General features: G+C 45.5%; 1 protein-coding gene and 1 pseudogene across 3 annotated transcripts in view; both read right to left on the reverse strand.

Moving 5' to 3' along the window:
- FRMPD4 (FERM and PDZ domain containing 4) overlaps positions 1-23151 on the reverse strand; it is a 566448-nt gene that overhangs the window by 70387 nt on the left and 472910 nt on the right. For all 3 annotated transcript variants that reach the window (XM_072818122.1, XM_072818121.1, XM_072818123.1), the window contains exons 3-4: positions 22921-23081; positions 17881-17983 (exon numbers count right to left, since the gene is read on the reverse strand). In XM_072818122.1, the coding sequence (XP_072674223.1) occupies positions 17881-17983; positions 22921-23081 (264 nt within the window). The remainder of the gene's footprint in view (positions 1-17880; positions 17984-22920; positions 23082-23151) is intronic.
- LOC140628175 (large ribosomal subunit protein eL38-like) lies at positions 21183-21584 on the reverse strand (annotated as a pseudogene).

Consider the following 23151-nt stretch of genomic DNA (forward strand, 5'->3'; position numbering starts at 1 on the left):
CCAGCAGAGGCAATTCCTTCAGTGGATTGAATATTTCCCGCACTACTTTATAAAAAGATACTTTACAGTGCAGGAAGTCAATTTTTAAAATCTATGCTTTGCTTGATGTCCACAAGTATTACAGTCTCAACATTTAAATTCAGATGGCAAATTTCACGAGTACCATAAAAACTGGTCTGCTTGTCATATCTAAGGAAAAAGGAAAACATTTTGTTTCCAACAGAAGAGCTATGTTTTTAAAAAAAATTTTCCATAAAATAGGATTATTTCTTCTTTATTAAAAAGAGCAGGACTTGACCTGAACCCATGATCATTGATTGCTATTTGATTATATTTGTTGGATAGGACTGAAAGTGAATGACTCAAATGAAAGTACTATGTGACCATAAGAGATACTGAATATTTATATAGTTCTTCAGATGTCAAGCTTTTCAATAATATCTGCAGCTCTTGGAGGATTATGTGAAGTTGGTGAAATAGTATTGGAATCTCATTGAGTTAGCCCATAAAAAGAGAGAAAGCAACTAGGATAGCAAAGCCAAAAACCCATGGCAGCATCCCAGCAAAGCTAGGTGGGAGATATCCCCATGGGAACCAAAATTGGAAGACAAACTACCAATGTATCTATGTGGGAAGACCTCAAGGGAAGGGAAAGGGGCCTCTGATGGCTCAGAGACCAGAAAAACCTCGGAATTGCCAACAGATCCTCCCCCAAAGTGGGCGATTGCCATCCAGGAAGAACAAGCTGCAGACATCTGTACAGAGTGGTGAGGTGTAAGCACATACTTCCCTATGGCACTACCACTCTGATGCTCTAAGGGCGACAGGGAGCATCTGTGTTGGTTCCATTTGGACAAGGTGGATATAGTATATCTATCTAAAAATGGGGAAGAAAAAGGAAATTTGACCAAGAGCCGAGGTAGTTAGATACTTGCCTTATAGGTATTAATATGAATTATGAGTATAAAGATTATAATTCAAGTTAAATGTTGAAGCAGATGGCAAGAAGGGCAAAGAAGAGGTTATTCGCTAATTTCAGAAATGTTCAGAGTAGGAAGCCAATAGATAATAGACCGAAGTAAACAATGGTGGGTAGGTGTGTGTGGGGAGACTAGGGCATTATATAAAGGCATCCGTCTAGGGCAGCTGGGTGGCTCAGTGGTTGAGCATCTGCCTTCGGCTCAGGGCGTGATCCCAGGGTCCTGGGATTGACTTCTGCATCGGGCTCCCTGTGGGGAGCCTGCTTCTCCCTCTGCCTATGTCTCTGCTTCTCTCATGACTAAATAAATAAAATCTTAAAAAAATAAAGCATCACTCTAATGACAACCACCTGACCAAAAATATATGTCTTCCTAATTACGATGAGTCACCCACAAACATACACGTGTGTGTGTAAGAAACACGGTTTTATGACATGGTGATCCGTAGGATGTATGTTAAGAGAAAAAAGTATGTCTCATTTACTACCATTTCTAAGAATGGAGAGAAATTGGAGTATGTGCTCATATTAAACAACAGAAGAAAGAACTGCAGTATAAAATAAAAAATGTTACATATCTGAGAGGAAATAGGGAGGGGAGCACAGGGTCAGAATTTATACTTTCTTGAACATACATTTTGTAGATTTGGCTTGGGAATCCTGTACATAAACATAATTATAAAACACAGCTAAATAAAATCCCTAAATATTGCTTTTAAAATGAAATAAAGAACCCACATATCCTGTTGGAGGAATGGTTCTAGCTACACATAATTTTAAAACAGAATTAAACAAAGGTGCCATCCTAGCAATTGTAGGTAAGATGAAGTAATTGCACCTGTGAATCCAGTTGGAGGCAGAGTGACAAAGAGAGGAAGTGTCCCAAGTGCTTTTAAAACAGTATTTTGAACATTCTCGTGAGACATGTCAGGAAGACAAATAGAACTGCAACGCAACGATCTTAAAATGCGCTGGGTAATCAGGTTATTTGTGGTAGTGTTGTTATTCTGAGGTGGGAACGTGTGTAGTGTGGGATCAAACTGAGAAGTCAGGATAAGGTCGCTGAGAACAAGGATGTAGTTTGAGAAAAGGAGATAAAGATTAAAGATAGATGGGGTCAAGTTAAAACATTTTGTCCTCAACTTGCATCAGACCTATTGTTATCAGCTCATGATGTAGTTCATCTTTAAAAGACTGTACACCGATGTCATAGTTCTATCCGTCTCACCGAGCACGCTGGCATTCAGATTACCAAACACCATTTCCCACTAGAAGAGATCATGGCTGCTTGGAACCACAACTGGTTCCGGATCTGGAGTAACAAACACGTAAGCCAAACCTTGAGCATCTTGTCTTATCAGAAAGTCAAGACACGAACACAGAGCATTAGGGTCATGTGGACATTAGGGTCTTGAGGACAACAGGCTCCCACTTACCAAAGATGAGACGAATTGAGCTTTGACAAGAATAAGAACATCAATGGATTTAAATAATCAAACATACATAAATCCATGAGTTCATAATAACATTCAAAAAAACTGTTTTGGGGGTAAATGGCAGTGAAACAACTCGTTTTGAAAAGTGGTAAAAGAAGGGACAGAATCAAATATTTGCCCTACCGTCCATATGAATTGTTCCTCAGGGTAACCAAATTTATTTTCTCTTCAGAGTTGTTCAGCTAATGGATTCCACGTTCGCCGCGTAGCACACTCATAAATAAACAAAGAAATTTATTCAGCTAAGAAATATTAGAATTAGATATTACTTCATTGCAATCACTAATGAAATGAGAGCTCTTGGCCAAGATTATCAATAGGAGCTTTTATTACACAAAGAGTCACAACTTGCTATCACACTGCCCTGGAGATGCAAAGTACACAGTATCCTCCATAAGGAAGCAATCAGACCCTTACAGAAAATACAGGAAGACAGAGGATCATGGGACATGACACCCAGGGATACGGTTGGCTCTAGGATTCTCTACAGGACAAATAACTTGTTTTTTTTTTTTTTTTAAATAAATTGTTAAGGAAGACAATTAAAAAAAAAAGATAAAAGGAGAAAGTATAGTTTAGAAGAGTCATGGGGCCCCTGGGTGGCTCAGTTGGTTCAGCGTCTGCCTTTGGCTCAGGTCATGATCTCAGGGTCCTGGGTCAAGCCCTGCCTCGGGCAGGTCCCCTGCTCAGTGGGGATCCTGCTTCCCCTCCTCCCTCGGTCCCTCCCCCTGCTTGTGTGCTTGTGCTCTCTCTCAAGTAAATAAATAAAACCTTAAAAAAATAAGAGAATATTAAAAGACATATGAACAACCTCATATTACATGGACTTTATATGGATCTTGAATCAAATACACTGTAGTAAGAAATCATTTTCTGAGACCATGGAAGAGATACAAATACTGTGAATATTTGATTATATTGTATAGTATACAGTATGAAAATGCTATGATGGGTTTTTAACTTTTATAAAGAATGCTGATCGCTTAGAGGTACACACTGAATTATTATAGGTGAAATGATATGTGGGGTTTGCTTCAATATCATGAAAGAGTAGAGGGGTGTCTTGGGGTATGGACGACTGACTGGCCGTGAGTGAGGACAGTTGAAGCTGGGTGATGGGAACATGGGTTGACTACACTTTTCCCAACCCTTACGATCCTTTTCAAGATTTTCCATAATAAAATGTTTCCCAAACAACCTGCAGCCGTGAGTGACCAGTAATAGTGGTAGAGGTCTGCTTTGCTGGACCAGGATTCAGCTCACTCTTCTAGTAATGGCCACCAGATGTCCTTGGCAGAATCCAACTCTTAGATCCTAAAAATCCATGGAAGGCTGATCCCAACTTTGTCACATAACCCAGACCTTCCCTACCCCCACCCCCAGGGCATAGTCTCCTCCCCGAATGCCAGGGGTTTTATTTAGGGGTAGACAGTCACCCTACTGGGCCAGTAAAAGCTCTGTCTGGGAAGTTGGGTTAGATTTTTGTGGGAAATGGTGGGCTTTCCCCGCCTTGTGTTGTTGAGCCGGTGGCATGCAAGCCTAGAGCTCTGGTTCCGCCTCGCCACCACTTGGAGAGAGCTCTCCTAAAGAAGCTGATGCAGGAAGGTGGGCCGGGACCCCAGATGGAGGCCAAAGGACTCCCGGCACCCACCGTCGGGTTCCAACACCCGACTCCCCTTCGCCTGACCAGCTCCACCCTGGATCCGTTTTGAGTTCCATCAGCCAGTAGATTCACTTCTTTCCTTAAGCTTGTTTGAATTATGTTTCACTGGTGCCTGAAAGGCTCTTACTAATCACAGCTATGCTTCTCTACTTTTAAGACCTACTATATATTTGAGAGACCAAGGAAAGGGACTTCATGGAGAAAAGAAAACAAATTACAGAGGAAGGCCAGTTTTAAGGGCCTCCCACGTACTGTATTTCTTGGTAAAAGAATGGAAACCGGCACCTCACTGTGCTTAAGAAATGTAATATATGCAGGAAATTAAAGGGTGAGAAATGTGAGTTTTTAAAAAAACGGCCACACTTTTAGAAGCTTTCCCCAAACTTGGTGTGTTTTATTATGAATCCCGAGAGGTTTCTTTTGTTATTGTGTGTGGCTATTCAGTTTTGAAATCACCAAGCTCCTAGTCACCCAGATACCCTGAAGTGCCCTATGAGAAAGAACATTCCCTGTTATTTCCAGAATTCAAAGTGAGCTGATACTGTTGATTGGGTTCAATGAAGAACAGTGTGTTCCACCTCTAATATCCTCGATTTAACATTAAATATAAATGAAAACACCCTGGGGCAGAGTTTCAGAGCGCATGATGAAAATTCAGCTCTGACACGCTTCTTGTAAAAGCCCAAGAATGCTCAGCCCACAGAGCAATCCCATTTATTAGACACAGACGTGCAGAGTATTTTGTGCATAAATATATAGATAGCAGCAAGGAGGCAAAAAAAAAAAAAAAGAAGAAGGTTGTTTAATAGTGAAAGTTCTCCTATGGGGGGAAATGAACAAATCTTTTGTTTTCTGGGTCCTTTATTATTTGATCTAGAATCTGAAATGAATCTTGCCTTGGTTGTTTAAATGGGAAATACTCAGGATACTAGAAAGGGAAGGTGTTGAAGTAGAAGTGAAATCTTGTTTAGAATAATAATATATTACACATGCTTCTGTCTAAATGCCAAGATCCACAATTCTCTTTTTTGGTACTTTTCCATCTAAACGTATATAACTTACAGAGTAAATGAGTTTATATTTCATTTTTTAAGTTGTAATCAAATGGCTTATTAACTGCTTTTTAATGTCTACTATGTGGTGGCATATAATTTGGTACGCTTAATAAAGATTGATTTATAATATACCGGATACTAATAAGCCAAAATGTGGAAATAAAAGCTGGTTTGAAAGAGTTTTTCTTAAATTTATTTGAGAGGGAGAAAGAGAGAGCACGAGCAAGCATGGGAGAGGGGCAGAGGGAGAGGGAGAAGGAAAGAACCTCAAGCAGACTCCCCACTGAGCACAAAGCTAACGTGGGGCTTGACCCTACAACCCTGAGATCATGATCTGAGCTGAAACCAAGAGTCAGATGCTCAACCGACTGAGCCTCCCTGGTGCCCCAAATGCTGATTTGATAGACACGAGCTCATACGTTTGCACGTGGAATCCAAAAGCGTTTCAAGGTGGACAAACGGCCTTCAAGAACGTGTGCATTTTCCTTGTGTGTGCATTTTGTCCAACCTAAGAAAAGGACGAGGTAGTGTGTACCACATTTTAACTCCATAACACTAGCTGTGGAAAAAACCCATCCTTTTAGAAAAAATATTTCTACTTAATGTATCTCTGCTCTGAACTCCTGCCCAGTGGCCTGGTGGGAGACACATGCTCAGTTGTATCTCGGGGAGTTTCCTTCTTGCCCTGGCCACACAAGGGTCCCGGAGATGTGACTCGGCTCTCATCATTCAGGAAGGCTGCTCTGGTGCTAATCCGCACAGCCACCAGAGACCGGTCTGGCTCAGTGTGTTTAAGGGTCCCTCAGATACCAGGTGACAGCACTGAGTAACAGACAGTACATACCATAGATGGACATTGGACCGACCTCCTGGCTTCATCAAGTATGACGCCTCTAGCATAATGTAGAGCCCAGAATCCACTTGGCATGAGCTTAACTCTGTTTTCTTTACTTCTTTAAAGATTTTATTTATTTATTTAATTTCTTTACTCATGAGAGACACACAGAGAGAGGCAGGGACACAGGCAGAGAGAGAAGCATATTCCCTGCGGGGAGCCCGATGTGGGACTCGATCCCAGGACCCTGGGATCACACCCTGAGCTGAAGGCGGACGCTTAACCGCTGAGCCACCCGGGTGCCCCAACCCTGTTTACTTAACTATAGATGAGTCTGATTATTCCTAATCACAGAGCAGTGCTAGGATTTGGTGTGTGGGGCCCAGAGGCGGGCTTCATAAATGGTGGTTGCTTCACTTTTCCATGTTTGAAAAATTCTGGTTCAAGGGCCTCTTTCGGAGGGTTTTGTTTGCTTGAAGAAACACGGTAGCAAGAGAGTGGCAAGGGAGTACAAAATCTCTCCTTGCATCTTAGTTGTTCAAAGAATCCTTTTCTGCCTGAGATTTACAAGCCAATATGGTTTTTAGAGATCCTATTTATAATGAAAATTCACTGTCTTACCATTTAGTTTATGAACATGGGGTCTCTGCTACCACACCATCTGGACTCCCAGCAGGCAGAGGGTGGCTCTTGGTAATCGCTGCTTCCCCGCTCCCTGCTCTGTTGCCTGGGAACAGGGACAGGACTTGCCTCATTACTTCCCCTCCTCTCTTCTCAACCATTTCATGGTTATTTTGCCATCTTTGGACATTCCCACTTGCTGGGGGACCATTCATCTGCGGGAATTTGAAATCACACCCTCTTGAGAAAAAGGAGAAATGTTGTCTACAACTGCTTAAGATGGTAAGATTTCATAACCGTCATCTCCAGTGGCTCTTGATGGGGGGGGGGGGGAGAACATCCCCAATTATCGGGGAGCACCACCAGGCTTTAGTGGATGAGATGCCAGATGTTAAATGTCCTTCTGGGGCCACCTGGGTGGCTCAGCGGTTGAGCATCTGCCTCCTGTTCAGGTCATGATCCCGGGGTCTTGGGATCGAGGCCCACATCAGGCTCACTGCGGGGAGCCTGCTTCTCCCTCTGCAATGTCTCTGCCTCTCTCCCTGTGTCTCTCGTTAGTAAGTAAATAAAATCTTTAAAAAAATATGTCCTTCCATTCAAGGACAGACCTACATATGAAGAATGGTCCCATGCAAAAGGCCTATAGTCCTTCATCACAAACTTCTGGGGGATGAGGACTCGGAAGCAGTTACATACCCAAACTGACAGAGCTGGTTGGGAGGTGCCTGGGGGACGAACCCCGATCTTCTCTCTCCCACACGCAAGTCTAACACACGCTCCTACATTCGGCATCTTCACGACAAGGGGGCACAAGGAGATTCCAAAGCATCGGTGCCGAGTGTATCAGAAAGGGAGGACGTTTATGTGCAAGTTCACACGTAAGCAATGCATATTAGGCATAAACACAACCTCTCAGACCCCACACTGCATTTTCGTAGAGCAGCCTAATGTACACTAGACATCATCTTAGGCGTAGGCATCAGTGTAACTCTGGTTATGCTGGCTATGGGGTCTGACACTGCGCTGAGGCCAAGGGGCGGTTTAATTCCAGAACGATCACTTAAACCACTTACTAAATACCCCGCTGCAAACCTACGAGCAGAGCGTAAGGTGATGTGAAGAGGTTGAGGCCCATGAAGTCAGGAGAAGGGAGGCAGGCAGGGACAGGACAGTGAGCCGTGCTGGCGAAGTGGGCAGGTGTTTGGAACACAGGTGTCAAGAATCAACACGTCTGCAAAGACCTGAGACAAACACAGAACTGCCGGAAAGGTCATGAACTTACTGACATCTGATGGAAGGACTAACCTAACGAACCGTTCGAGCTCATTTCAAAGGCAGGCCCACAGGGAATCCACCTGGGGTATTCCTAGGAACCGTCATTTCTGTTTGATTTCGCGTTGAGCACTGCACCTGGCACGACGGCTAGCGTGGAACAACGCAGGGCCCGGGAGGGAAGTGGCTCTGGGCTCTGCAAACCCGCTCCCTCCACTGATGGGGCACAGGCCTGCACCGCAGGAAGCTTCCAGGGCAGGGAGATTGACCCAGCTGGCTGACTTCTTACCAAAGGGAGGGGAGTGGAGGCGCTGTATACCCTCCCCGGGGTCGTTCCAGGCCCGTGTCCTTCCCGACTGTTCCCTCCGTGCAGTATGACAAGGTCAAGGCTGAGCTGCACCAGCCAGGAGTGCTCAGGACGGACTTTATGGGATGCACTGATTCCCATCGTGACGGAAGCATCATAAGGTTTTGGGTTCGTTACAGCAGCTAGTGGTACCCTAACCCGGGCCTTGTCACCGCGAAACACAGACTCGTGACAAAGACCCACAAGCTCGCAAATAAAGAAAACAGATAATAATAAAGATCTTGGTATGATTCAGAGGATCAAGGTACGGGAGTGATTAGCTGTGAGGGCTGACGGGAGAGCATAAGGGAGGGCAATACGCAAATTGGTGAGGTTTCTCTGTTTGCTTGTTTCCTTATTTTCTCCCCCCATCGCTCCACTTTCCAGAAAGGTTTTCAGGTGGCCACAGAGCTCCTCATATTTGCTTTATCTTTACTATTATGGCCAGCACCCACCCCCCCCCCCCCCCGCCCCGCTTCACTGCTCGGCCTCTCGGGCCTCTGATCTCAGAACAGGTGTCTAAGTTTCATTGCTTGAAGTCGTGGCCCAGCAGACAAGAGCCTGGGGGGTAAATCCGTCCCTCTCTGTTTCTGTAAACAAAGTTTAATTGGAACACAGCCACACTCATTTGTTTACATATTATTTATGGCTGCTTCTGTGCTACAATGGCAGAACTGGGTTGTTGTGACAGAGACCATATGGGCCGCAAAAGCCTAAAATATTTACAACCTGGGCCCTTGCAGGAAATGTTCACCAACCCCCGATTTAGGCCGTTCCTCACCCAATCTTCACCTCTGCAGGGCACGTGCCAATAGCTCCCAAGTCTGTTCATACCCACTGCACCCATATGACACGACACTGAAGTCCCTCTGGTTCGAGCCACCAGCTGATCACCCTGCTGCACACCCGTGTGGACCCCCGAGTCAAGTTCACCCATCATCACTGCTGGGTTCTAGTGCCCCAGGGGGCAGGGGGTGAGACTTGGCTACCTTTGCCAACAAAGCCTGGGGGCGCTTTCTGGGCTTTTTCATCATTCCTCAAGTCATCTCCATTCATCCTAAAAGACTGCATTTCGGCTCGGGTTCCTCCTTCGTTTTGACCGAATACCTGGATTGTGCCCCAAACCCCTGCTCTGCAATTTCAAGAGCATTAATGACAACATCTGACACAAGGGCCCGAGTGATGACAAGTCATGAGGTGCTGTCACATACGTTATCTCATTCCGGTTCTATCCAACTCTTCCATTTGTATGAGCTAGGTCTCCGGTTTTAGGGCTCAAGATACAGGATTAAGTAAATGAAGTCCTCGCCCAACGGCAGCCACTGCTAATCTATTTCGGACGGAGCACTTGAATTCACATTTTTTTCTGATTTCTATGCCATGTGTCTTTTCATCAGGAAGCAGGAGAGCACTTTGAAACGTTCGCCAGTGTTCCCCTCTCCCCTCCATGACGTCCCCGCTCATTTCTTTGCTTGATCCCCTCTATTCCTCTGCCCGTTTGGTCAGCCAGACCACACACCAATCATCCGCCCAGGACAGGCTCACGACACAGGTGGAAAACTATAGAGGGTCTAGGAACTGAGGGTAAAAAATAAGAGTAGGAAGGACATTCAACAAAGCAGAGTAAAGCGTACTCCTCTCCAGCACAGGGACTGGTGAGAGGATGGGGAGACAGAGTGAATCTGAGGGTACTCAGAAGAGCACCGAATCGGGGTGCCTGTGAAACAACAGGCATCCTCCCTCTCTTTCCAGAAGCTTATCCTCCAGGAAGATTCCATTGGGAATCCCCAAATAGTCTGGTGGAATGAAAGACTACAATGACTGGTGCCTTCTTTTGTACTCAGAACCCCAAGACCATGGAGGAAATTGGCCCTAGAGAGTAGTCCATGTCCTAATACAGCACAGGAGGGGCAAGTGCACCCAAGATGACACACAAGTGGCTAAGGAAGTGCTGACAGTGGTGAACAGGGGTGCCACAGTACCTCCCTGCCAAGGTGAATGACCAAAGGCAGACCAGATGGGCACAAAGGTATCTCAGCAAATTCTCATGGCTGACGCAGGTAGAGTAGATCCACTTCACCTCTCCTGGTGCCTCCTCCTGTTCAATCAACCGGCCCAGTGGAGAGGCAGCATCATGGAAAATGGGACGAACTGACTGCACACTAGGATGGGCATTGGGAATAATTGGGATTATTATACATAATAGATAAATAACGGTACACTTCTGGGTGCCAGGCTGGCTCAGTCAGTAGAGCATGTGACTCCTGATCCTGGGGTTGTGAATTCAAGCCCCATGTTGGACAGAGACCTTACATTAAAAAAGAAGAAAAAAGAGAAGAAAAGATACACTTCTTCCGTATCTGAGCACGTGGCCCAAGATTCTTACCCACCCACTGTGTTGCCTGTAAAGATAAGGCTCGGGTGCTGGGCTCCTGAGACCTTCTAATAAAATCTCTAGGAAATGGGGCTTCCATTTGGTCCTGGGCATGTTCTGACTGCAGGCTCACCAGGATGTGTCTTTTGTTTGTTTGTTCTTGTCTCTGTAGCTACTTATAGAAAGTGTGTGGAATAATTTATCAATTTGTATTTCTAAAGGATCAACAGAAATAGCATAGGGCTAATAATCATCTTCTACCATTTGTTCTTAGTACGGGTAAGATGTTAAGACGTTCAGTAGTGTCAACCATATGAGATCATTGAAAATATGCCCTAGCTGAAAGATTTTTTCCTGTTCTTCCATCTTTGCCATCCATCGCCATCCAAGAATTGCATAAAAGCACGTATAGTGATGGAGAGATCTAGTGAGAGAGTAGCAGATGCTCATCAACAAGATATAAGGGACGTTGAAATAATCTAAATGAAACCATTTTTTAAATTAATTTTCATTATAACTTTCATGAACTATGGACCCAAGTCACTTTTTCTACTTTGTCCTTATTAGAAGGTTTTCCCACACATTCCATTTTCTAGAATCGCTGCCCTCTCTCTCCCCAGGCTCTGTAATTTGCAAATGTCAGAAAACGTGTACACTGCAAATGTGTATTAGGTGACTCTACAATGTGTAGTGTCAGCGTACCAAGGGGCTGTTCTTTTCTGTTTTCACCGAAATTGCTTGCCGGTCTTACTGTAATAAGGCCTTATTATATCATACATCATCATGCATATTTTATATGCCTGATGCTCGGTGGATGCTCTTTGCTTTGTTATTTTACGAAGCAGCATCGAGATGCATCTCAGCCCAGCTGAAATTAGACAGGAAGGTGACCCTCCTAATATATTCTTGTGCAGACACAGTGCCCCCAGAACATGATCTGATTTGACTTTCCATTATAATTCTGATGAGGACAGGCTGATACAAAGACAGAGGGGTTAGATCTCATTTTTAGATGGGTCCCTTCTAAAGTGTTTCTCTTGCTCCTATTAAGCTTGCCAATCTCTCACCGACTGCAGCAAGCAGGTACTCCTGAGCACTTCCTGCTAAATTCAAAGCAAGTGCTTGGCAAACCTGGGATAGGAGACAGGCTCTGTGCATAGAATTAAAAAATGGGGGTGTCTCTGGGGTGCTGAGACCCATGATCTAGAGGCCAAATTCAGCTCTGCTATTTGATGGGCCTACTAAGTGAAGACTTGATGTGTCAGATCACTAGGCTTGGTCTCCTTCTGAGCCGACGGGTCTTGGTGGTTGGTACTGGCTTGTTCCACCCCCACTGTGTGCCTCCCTATTTGCCCTAAGCAACTGCTTTACTCCTTTGAGCCCCCTTCCCCATTCTGTAATGGGGGTCCAATAAAAAATACTTGCTCACAGGGCTGTTGTAAGAAATACACATGATGAGCAGGTTATGAGTGGTCCCTAAGGAGCCAGACTGGGTTTCACTCCACCACTTACTAACTAGGGGATCTTGGGCACATTCCTTAACCTTTCTGTGCCTCAGGATCCACATCTATACATCAGAGGTAACCACTGTACCCATTAATCACTGTGAGGACTGAATGACTTAATATACAAAACGTACACAGGACAGTGCACAGTAAGTGCTGTAGAAGTATTATCTGGTGTTAACACTAAGGAAGGAAAGTGTCTTGCATGTAATAAGGACTTGATACATGTTAACTCTCATCATCATTAGTAGGGATGCGACCAATAATATTTGCTTTTTTTCTCCTGAGAGTCAAAAAAGTTACCCTTAACAGTTAGTTGTACACCAAGTTCTGGCTTCGACTGTGCAAGTGAGTTGGCTCACTTGTTTTGTTGAGATGCGTGTGTTCCAGGAGGACAGGAGTCTTATTTTTGAGCTTTCTTGCTATAATTGGTAGAATAATCTTCCTGGCCTTAGAAGGAAATTTGCACATTGCTCGGCATGTGTGTGTGCATATTAGTTACTTAGGTAAAAGGAATGTCACTAAAAATTAGCGTTTGTCCATTGTGAATTGAAGTGATGATTAGTAATGTATCATCTATTCTTACTCTAGTTACTTATTGGAAGAACCCTAATGCTCCCCAGAAAAGCTCTCCAGTCACAGGACATTAGTACAGAAGGGGTGACATGTCTGAGAGATGCGGACAATCTTCTCTAGATGTGGCTGTAGCTATAGCACAGCTCATTAATTAGATCAGCAGGCCTAATCAAACTAGGTAGTGAGAGAAGACAGATGGAGGGACAGTTGGCTGCCTTATTGTAGGGGATGGGAGAAGGGAGCTTTGGCCCCTGTGCCTTCTCATCATGGGTTGGGCAGCCCTCAGCTTTCACTGCCATGATGGAAAGGGGTGAGATGGAGCTGCTCACATAGCTGGCTCTGCAATGTTGCCTTCTGATAGAAACAAAAGGAAAGGAAGAGAGCCAGTCAGTACTTTCAGAGTCCACTGCCAGGGCCCTAACACTGGGGTTCAAGAAGCATTCTGACGCTATATGCAAAACTGGTATGCATATGGATTCTTCTGGGTGGAGGCAGAGGTCCATGCTATTTATCCAATTCTCAGATGGATCCTGAATCGCAAGAGACCAATGCCTTCAGTCCAACACAACAAGCCAGGAGTTTTATTGCTGTCATAAAGGGGTGACTGCTGCAGGAGGGTGGGACCAAATTTTGAGGTCCTGGTTTGGGACCGCCATGTGGCAAGGGATATTTCACTATCTGCAGGTTGGAGAAGTTAGCATCCATCAGGAGGGTCTGGGTTTCCAGAGACAAAGGCAAGATGCATTTGACAACCCTCTCTCCAGCCACGAACCTGCCATTCTACTGAGGGTCAGTAGCTACCCATTGCCACTTCCCTACATTCCTGCACATTCCCATCCATCCTCATCAAACATTCCCACCAAACACTACCCTCCGCTGCAGCCTTGCAACACGCATAAATAGAGTGCAATTAGTTAGAAGTCTCCTCCTGAAGTGCAGGAATCAGGTCTTTGGTATTTATGCATGGCCAGTACCCTACACGATGTTTGCCACTTACTTAATGTTCAATAATTGTTTATTGAAGTCAAACGAATTCAATTGGGTTGGCTAGCCTTGAGGGACGGGGCATGATTCATAATGTCTATGAGCAATTATACTCCATAGTTTTCAAAAATGAAATTTTGGAAACTGTTTCAAGTTAATTTGTCTAATTATGAAAAGCCAAGGGAAATTATCCGCAGATACTTCTAAAGAAGAAAGATAGGGTAATTTGCAAAGGGCACGAATTCTGCAAAGATTTTGCTCCTCGGCCGCTATAAAGTATGAGAGAGAGTTAAGAACTTAGAAAACTGTGAAATGAACAGAACTCGTCTAATTTCAGTGAAGCAATTATAGATGTTTCTGAGGATACATGAAAAAACCCAAATGTGGTTACTATAGTAGTAAATTGGTCTCCAAGAAACTCTTTCATTTTCTCTAGAAAAATAAATAATTTTCTACCATAGAGAAACCAAATGATAAGAAAAATAACCCGCAAAGAAACACAAATGTATCTGGAAAGAAAAACGATCCGTGAGCAAAAACTGTGATGGGAGGAAAAAAAAAAAAAAAAAGAACAAAACAAGACTAAACCACTTACGTGAATGAATGGATGCCAATTTTTAAATAGCGAATTTTACAGGGTTATTAAAATGATGAGTGTTTTTCCGAATTTCCTTAGTGGTGAAGAAAATGGGATATTTTATTAAACAGAAAGGGAATTTATCCCAAGTAAGATACAGGCATTAAAACACATATCGGCTGAGAAGCCCAGAGCTGGTTACACGAGCTACATTTTTAGGTTGGTCCACATATGGCAGACAGATGACTAAGCTGATGGGAAGGCGAGGAAGATTTTCTAATACTTGAACTTCCTCATTAGTGAGAAATGCATTATTTCCAAATTCTGGTTTAATGAGTTGGAAGGTATCTCCACGACCGACTGCATTTCATCTCTGCGAATTGCACGAGGCTTGCTTTGCTTAAAAGAAAGCACCTTGTTACCTTTTTTAAAAAAGATGTTAATCATTTATTCATGAGACACATAGAGAGAGGCAGAGACACAGGCCGAGGGAGAAGCGGGCTCCCCGAGGAAGGGCCCGATGCGGGACTCGATCCCAGGACCACGGAGTCACGCCCTGGGCCACCCACTGAGCCACCCAGGGGCCCCACCTTGTTACTTTTTACACAGATAAATGGACTGTGCTGAGGTGGAAGGGAGCACCTTCAGGACTGCTGCTCGCCGTCTCAGTGGCGTCCAGGGCCCGAGTTTCTCTGGCTAGACAATCCCTTGGATCCTGGCACATGCCCCCAAGGGTCTGATGGGGGGTCTCGTCTGTCTTGGGGGGTCCGCGCTGAGTGCCCTGGCCGTGGCAGCAAGTGCGACTCCCCCTAGAACTTTCTAGAAAGCGGCACAGTGTGATCTGCTACTGCCAGCCAGCACCTCCTCCTCCTCCCCCTCTCGTTTCCCTCCTCCAGGCCTCATAAGGAGTGGAGAGAGGGACCTTCGGCGTTGTCAGAAGGGCCGAGATCCAGGGAGAAGTTCCTTCCTCTCCTCTGGGGTGGGGCCCAGCAGACAACCCAAAGAGTGGCTGGTCTTACTGGCGCCAGGCCCCCGGGCACGGTACTGTGCAGTGCGGTGGCTCCGCGGGATGCCCTCCTTTCCTGCCACCAGAGAATTCATGGATGAGCTCCATGGGAGAGCCATGGCACACGGGACCGATGACACACGACGAGTCGGCAGCCAAGGCCAGGCAGAGGAGCAGCCACAGCTGACTTAAGGGGGAGGCGGCTCTAACGTGGGCAGTTTGGCAAGAAGGCCTCGGCTCTCTATTGCCCTGCGGGCCTCTGACCCAGGGGCTGGTCTTGACAAGCCAATGGGAGTTTTAAGGACCCGAAGAACTTCATGATGGTTAAAGAGCACCCGTGCTTTCCATTCTGAACAGCACAACCTCTTTATCAAGTATGTGGGCATGGTGCAGGGATCGCCAAGAAAATGCTATTGATGACTTTAGGATCTTCTGAAACAAGGGCTGACCAGCTTTCCCTGTAAAGGGCTCGAGAGGCGTCGGTCACAAGCACTCAAGCTCTGCTACTGTAGGGAGAAAACACTGAGACAACACATAAATGATGGCGTGTGACTGTTTTCACATTATTTATGGACTCTGGAACTTGAATTTCACATGGATTGCATGTGTCACAAAATATTCTTCTTTTATTTTTTTCCCAACCGTTTAAAAATGGTAAAACCCATTCTTAGCTCATGGGCTGTGCAGGAACAGGTGGCAGGCTGGATGTGGACTGTGAGCTGTCGTTCATTTAGTCAACACATCCTGGCTGAGCCCTGCTACATAGAAAGTTCTATAGAGACTTTGTTTATGGTGAGGTCACTTGCTTCAAAGTGCATTGAAGCAGAAGGAAAAAAATGGTTAGGAGAAACATCTCTCTAGATGCCCTGGTAGGATTGCTTGGAAATGATCCCGCTTTTGGATGGTTTTTGCGCTGGCTGTGTCCTACAGCGAGCAAGTCAGCCCCAGCACCCCAAAAATGCCACCTTCATTCTACCATCCTCCGGGCACCCAGATGAACAGAACTGATTATAGAGGGGTGCGCCCAGGGGAGAACAAGAGAACCCCGTGGCCTGCCCTCAGGCCCAAACAAGGCACTCCAAGATGCAGGCCTACCGAAGGCTCAGAGCCTGCCTGGATGAGGTCTGTCCACAAGCATCTCGAGAGAAAAGGGGCTCCAGATGGTAACCTTGCCACTCCCTTCCCAGGGCTTGAAAATACAGAGTCACTCCTGATTCTTGCATTCCTGGCCCCCAGGAAAATTGAAGGTGTCCCCAGGTCTCATTCCTGATGCAGGGTAAGTCTGATGGAGCATGGTCAGTGACTGCTCACATGGATGAACAGCCTGGGGAGGAACCCTTGGGAGATGTGGACGCCCCACGAAGACTTGGCCAGCCAGCTGCAAAGCCTCCATGATAGTGGGTCTACACTGTAAGGTAGGGTGACCAACCCTTCTGGAACTGAGAGGCATCCCGGGATGTGGGCCTTGCTGGGCTTCAACGGGAACGGTTGCTCACCCTTAAAGTAAGCCTCTTCTATTTCTATTTCTCTGTCTTTTTACCCCTCTCCCAGTCCTCCCAAGGAAGCGGGACCCTCCAGGGTTTCTCTGAGAAGCAGAAGCAGAACAAACCTTGGGAAAGAAACTTTCTCTTGAAAGCCCCTGAAACACTCCACTTAATGCCTTTTCAAAGTGTAGATGTAGTTTTGTTTTTTGGGTTTTTTTTTTTTTAAGATGTAGTTTTAGATTTTTTTTTTTTTAGATGTAATAGCTTTAGCTTCTGCTGCAATCTTGCTTGAAAAAAATCAGTATATAAAAGACAGGTGTAAAAAAAAAAAAAAAAAAAAAAAAAAAAAAAAAAAAGACAGGTGTCACCCACCCATCATTCCTCAACACCCCGGGAGCCCAAGTGGATCCACTCATACAATAGGCATAGCCTCATTTCTAACTTGTAATGACCCGTTTTTGCCCTAAGTACACTGTGGGAGAATAACTCCAGGGGGCTTCAAGAATCTTTTGACCAATATTTTAACATCACATAAAATATTTTCTGCTGCTCCACTAAGAGTATCACACGACAAATTATTTACATCTATGATCAAGCTAAACCAACAAACCAAGCACATTTTTAAACAGTCATATCCTTGACCTATTTATCCTTTTGCTTCGGTTGATGATTCACAATTCAGTAATGAATCACTCAGTCAAGTATGAAAAATCAGTGAACTGTATGTTTGTGTATCCATGAGATTATATAAAATTACTCATCACTTATACGGAATTCGGGTATTGCATTTTGATCCCCTTGATGAGGCAATATCAACGTGTCAGTAATTTTGGAAGGGGAAGAAAATGCAACCTTTGGATAGAGCAATGGAAGTAGGAGTCAAGGAGCGTTCCAGCTGAGGCACAGGCACCCTGGCTGTTAACACAGAACGGGCAGTTAGGTGTTTTGTCTTTAGGGGGCCTGTTTCTATTTAGAGGTCAGTGTCAGCCCCGTCAAGGTGAACGGCAGGGACTTGTGATGCTGCCCCACACTGGCTCACGGGAAGCCCTTCCTCCAGGGCCCGAGGTCTGCCTTTGCAGCAGGACAGGGCCCAGGGGAGTCACGCACCTGACCAGGTCGATGACCCGCTCCCTCGGCGCAGCGCTGACTGGCTCATCGTTAATCATTACAATCTGATCTCCCGGGATCAGCTTGCCTTCGGAGGGGCCACCTGGAGACAAATGAGAACGAAGCGCAGGTGAGAAGACCATCGCCAATCCCTCCGAGTCCTTCTCGCCCCATCACCATTCATTGTAAGCGCCGGGCACTGTCTGCCAAAACAAAACCCAACCACCTGTTCAAGTTCTACACAGTCATCCTTCCCAACCCTGGTTGGACATTAGGAAGAACTGGGGAGGGGGGGCTGGCTGGTTTGGTCGGCAGAGCACGTGAATCTTGATCTCAGGGTCATGAGTTCAAGCCCCACATTGGGAAGAGAGAGGAAAAGAAGGAAGGGAAGGAAGGGAAGGAAGGGAAGGAAGGGAGAAAAGAAAGGAAAGAAAGAAAGAAAGAAAGAAAGAAAGAAAGAAAGAAAGAAAGAAAGAAAGAAAGAAAGAAAGAAAACTAGAGAGCTCTGGACAAGCTCCAGAGACCCAGGCTACACTCCGGCCTATTAAATCAGATTCTCTGGAGGTGGGAATCAGACATCATTATTTCTCTAGAACTTCCCAGGCAGGCTTGAGACACAGCAGCCTAGCAGAGCCTGTCACACTTTAACGGGCACACATGACCCTGGGGACTTTGTTGCCCTGCAGACTCATTCAGGAAATTTGGAGGAACAATGGGTGAGGCAGTGTGCTTCTTGCCAGCTCCCAAGGGCTCTGGAGGCTGTTGGTCAACTGATGATACTTTGAGTATGGAAGCCCCTAGAACGTATTGCCCCTGATGGATGACCAACTACGTGCAGCCAAAGCTGCCATAACCTGGGCACTCCTGGATTTGAACAAAGCCTCGTTTACACAATTAGGGAGGCCACATACTGTGGGGAACCGAGAGGCCCCTGTATTATGTGCTTCTGGGGAGGGTTCAAGAAGTGGGAGCGTCTTCAATCATCCATGCCTAAAAAGTGGGGGGAAGGAAGCAGAGCTAAGGCGGGGATGGTTAAGGAAGCAGCAAATACTCTTATCAGCTGGGGGATGAGGATGTTTTATTATTTTTGTGGCTGGGACCATGCCTGTGTGTGTGTGTGTGTGTGTGTGTGTGTGTGTGTGTGTCCATGCTCACACAAGATGCCAGATGGCTTTTGTTTTGGTCTTGACCCACCATGGTCTTTGTCGCTTGTGTTGGCAAGGGCGTAGGGAACTTATATTTGTTGAGCATCTATTATGTACCAGGCAAGGGGCTAAATGCTTTGCCTAGAATCCCGCTGACACTTTGATCCCTTCCATATAATAAGATGCCTCAGGCTCACACAGGTTGAAGAACTGGACTAAAGGGTAGAACAGGGTCCCAGCTTAAGTCTGTGGACTCTTTCAAGTTCAGGTGGCCAGCATCTCTTTTGAACTTGCTCCTATAATTTAAAAACTGATCATTGCCAGGTCCCTCGATACATAAAGCCACAACTGCATGAAGCATACATCCAGATTAAATAAAACCTATAAATATCAACTATCTACTGGTCTAATGTAATTACCTCCCAAATATTGATGGGGTACTATAATTTCATTTCCAGGTCTGTCACTGGGTAGTAAGTGCAGCTGAAACATTATCTTTCAAATATTATTGCTATTACTTTATTTAGTAATTGGAATGAACATTTCACACCCAGAGATGGGATCTCGAAGTAATTCAGATGCTTCCCACCCACCCAGACACTTGGCATTATGTGTCACTCAAGCTGGAGGATAAACAAATCTTTCTGGGTAGTAAAAAAGTGGGGAAAACCTTAATATTTCCTCATATCAGTGATAAAAAAAATATTCACTTCAAGATGTGGAAACTGAGATTCAGTGTTTGCACACATAAGAAAATTTGAAAATCACTTGAGAGAGTTTATATAACCATTGGATTATCTGCAAACATTCACTCAAATTCAGTCCAACAAATGGTTAGAAATCAGATGCTGATCAAATACAGAAAAATTTTCACACTAATTGGCTAATGGATTTTAACTACTTTCCTGGGAAAACCACTTGCAGATTAATAGGACGTACATTTACATCTGACCTATGCTTCTTTGGCCAAATGGAAATATTCTTGTTTAATCGAGCAACTAAAACCAAGAATTTCAGGGGAAGCAGGACGGTTCCATCCAGAATATGAAGCAGAGACATACTTCAGGGAATTGTCTTGTGCCTTGTGCTCTGAAGGCTGGGCTGTCGAGCACAAAAAATCTGGTCATGCCACAGAAATCATTTGAGACCTCAGCAGTCATTTTTATGAAAGACACAACTTATTCGACCAGTATTTTCTCACCTAAGAATGACTGGTAACAGTACTGTTTGACTTGTTTTCACTTTTGTCCACTATTCTCAAAATTGTCGAATATTAGGTGTTAGTGGAGGACCAAGGAGAGTGGAGGGTGAAAAAGGAAAGAGGTTGAAGGAGGAGTGAAGCAATACAAGAAAATACAAAACAATACTCAAATCTCCAGTCGGCTCTAGGGAGGACCTAGTCTTTAGAGAATCTCAGAACCAGAGAGGTTATAGTGTCCCATTATCAGAAAGCAGCATGTCAAATGTTAACCCACTTAGGGAAAAAAAAGGTGTACACACCCACCGATTATACATCATATATCTCATACATAGGATACGTAACATATGCATATGCACGCACAGAACTGTCTCCTCTATGTACGTGTTACTAATGGTTCACTCCGAGGACTAGCAGCTCAGGGCGACTTTTGGTTTTAACTTTCTCCTCTATACGATCTATGTTGTAGGATTTTTACAACGCATATGTAATATTTTGTTATCACAGCAGGCGACAAATCTCTTTCATTTTCAGAATGAAATTCTAAATTGCGTAGAGCTCAACAATCCCACACAGAGAACTGAGGTGGGACCTGGGGCTAGTAAAATAAAAAGCTGGGCAAACAGGACCAAGTGGTGTGGTGAGTCAGTGGTGGGATAGAAAAGGAAGCCTCTTCTGCCTGAACAAGTCTGTGAAGTGGTTGACCGTGTTTGCAGCGCTCACCCTGGGCCAGAATGATATCAAATAATGAAAAATACTATTAACTTTTGAGATCTATACTACTCAGTAGATGCCTTTCAATTTCCTTAACTGGCAGACTCAGAAGCCCAAATATTTTAGAGTTCAGTAATAATAACAATAAATATGTTTTGGAATGGGAAGCATGTACCTGGTGCTCTTTTTAAACTATTTTTTCAATTTTAAAAAATCTTAATTCGGTTCAAGTCAGTGTACCACCTTCATTTCAGCTCCTTCACTGCCAAACCTGGGGGCAGGAACTGCGTCACTTCTCTGCCTTCTCTTTGCCTGGAATGATCAAGGTATAAAGGTTTCTGCTGCACCCAGACTTTATTTTTATTTATTTATCTATTTAAAGATTTTATTTATTCATGAGAGACACAGACACAGGTAGAGGGAGAAGCAGGCTCCCTACGGGGAGCTCGATGCAGGATTCGATCCCAGGATCCCAGGATCATGCCCTGAGCCAAAGGCAGAAGGTCAACCACTCAGCCACCGAGGTGCCCCTGCACTCAGACTCTGAACTTCACATTATCCTTATTTTTCTTGATCTTGACAGGTTTGGAATCCCTTCGCCTGGCCAAGAGCAGAGGGTCTCTGATTCCTTCAATTTTTCGAGGCATGGTGAGGAGGGGAGCAGGGGACTGTATGGCCGACACAGCAACTGGCAAGACGGGAGGGCAGAGAAAAGGCACCTGCACTCTTATAATGTATTTTGTTCTCTCCCGAGCCCTTAAAGACAGATACGAGTATGGTCCCCATTATTCAGGTGATGTAGAGAAGTGTCCATCAAACTGAAATGCAAAGGAATTAAGGCGGAAGCTAAAAACAATCTAATAGGGGGCAGAGACGAGCTCGGAGTGCATCACACCCAGGCGCTCTGCGTGGCACCACAGGACTGTACCACTGTGACTCTGTTACCGGTTTGCCCAGCCCGGGGGAGGAACGGCATGCAAGGGAATTTCCTTTTAATGTGAAAATAAATCCAATACAAGTCCATTAAAACGAGCACATAGATGCGTATCTTGAAGAAAGAAATCATTAAAAGAGCCTTGTTTCTGGAAAGGCAGAGGGCAGCCCACTTCGGGCAGTTGCATCCCCAGGGCAATGTTCAACTGTGTTGAGAGTCGAACGTGTGTATAGTCTGATAAAAAAAGACGGAGGTGAAGGACATTAATGATCTGATCACGCTGCAGAACAAGAGACCGGCCACGGCGTGTATGAGTGGGCCACTGCCGCGTAACAAACTGCCCTCAAACGCCGTCGGCTGGCCGACAGTCGTCACTGCTTCTCAGGCAGATGGGCCTTTGGGATGACCACAGACCAGCTGGTGCAGGCCAGGCCACGTCTACCTCCACACGGCAGGCCCGTAGTGCCACGTGTTCAAATGGGAGCTCGGGCTGAACAGGTGACAGCCACATGAGGGAAACGCTCCCATCCCATCACGCCCATGACAGAAACCCGATCGAGCAGGTCAAGCGTGCAAGCACCTCTCAAGCCCCCCGAGTGTCATCTCTGCTAATATGCCATCGGCCAAAGTCAGTGACCCGGGCCGGCTCCGCAGCCTCGGGGTGGAGAACTCTATTGGGCCTCGACTCAGGAGAGAAGAGCGCATCTACAAAGAACGATCCAACCGCTCCCATGACTAAAATCCTTCTGCGACTTAAATGTCACTTTCTGCCTTTCTTTTCCCCCCACTAAGGGGTTTATCGGGAACTTAGTGAAATCCAGTGCAGCGCCTGCCTCTTTTGATGTGCATTCCTACTTTAAGAAGTGGGTCATTTCCATGGTTACAACTGATAGATCAGTGTTTTCCTAAGTCAAAAGATACGATGCATTTGGTAACTGAAACCCGGTTCACACCCAGATGTTGGAAGGACTCCGCGAGGCTCCACAGCCGGACAGGGAGCAGTAGGTGGCGGGTGACCCCAGGGGCCCGGGAGTGGCCCGGGTGCTTACCTGGTGTCACGGAGCGGACGACCACTGGCTTTTCACTCCCGGCCACGAAGCCAAAGCCCAGCACGGGGTCCCTCCTCATCTCCACCCTCCGAGGGGCCGGAGGGAGGATTTGGCAGCTCTCTAAGCGAGGGTCGTCAAACGGGATGCCCTGCGTCATGTGACTGTGGGAAAAGGACACACAAAGGAAAAGTGGCATTAGCGTAAGCGCTTGGCAGTGGCTTGGCAATCGCA

The sequence above is a fragment of the Canis lupus genome, chromosome X (assembly GCF_048164855.1).
Source record: "Canis lupus baileyi chromosome X, mCanLup2.hap1, whole genome shotgun sequence".
Classification (NCBI taxonomy): Eukaryota; Metazoa; Chordata; class Mammalia; order Carnivora; family Canidae; genus Canis; species Canis lupus.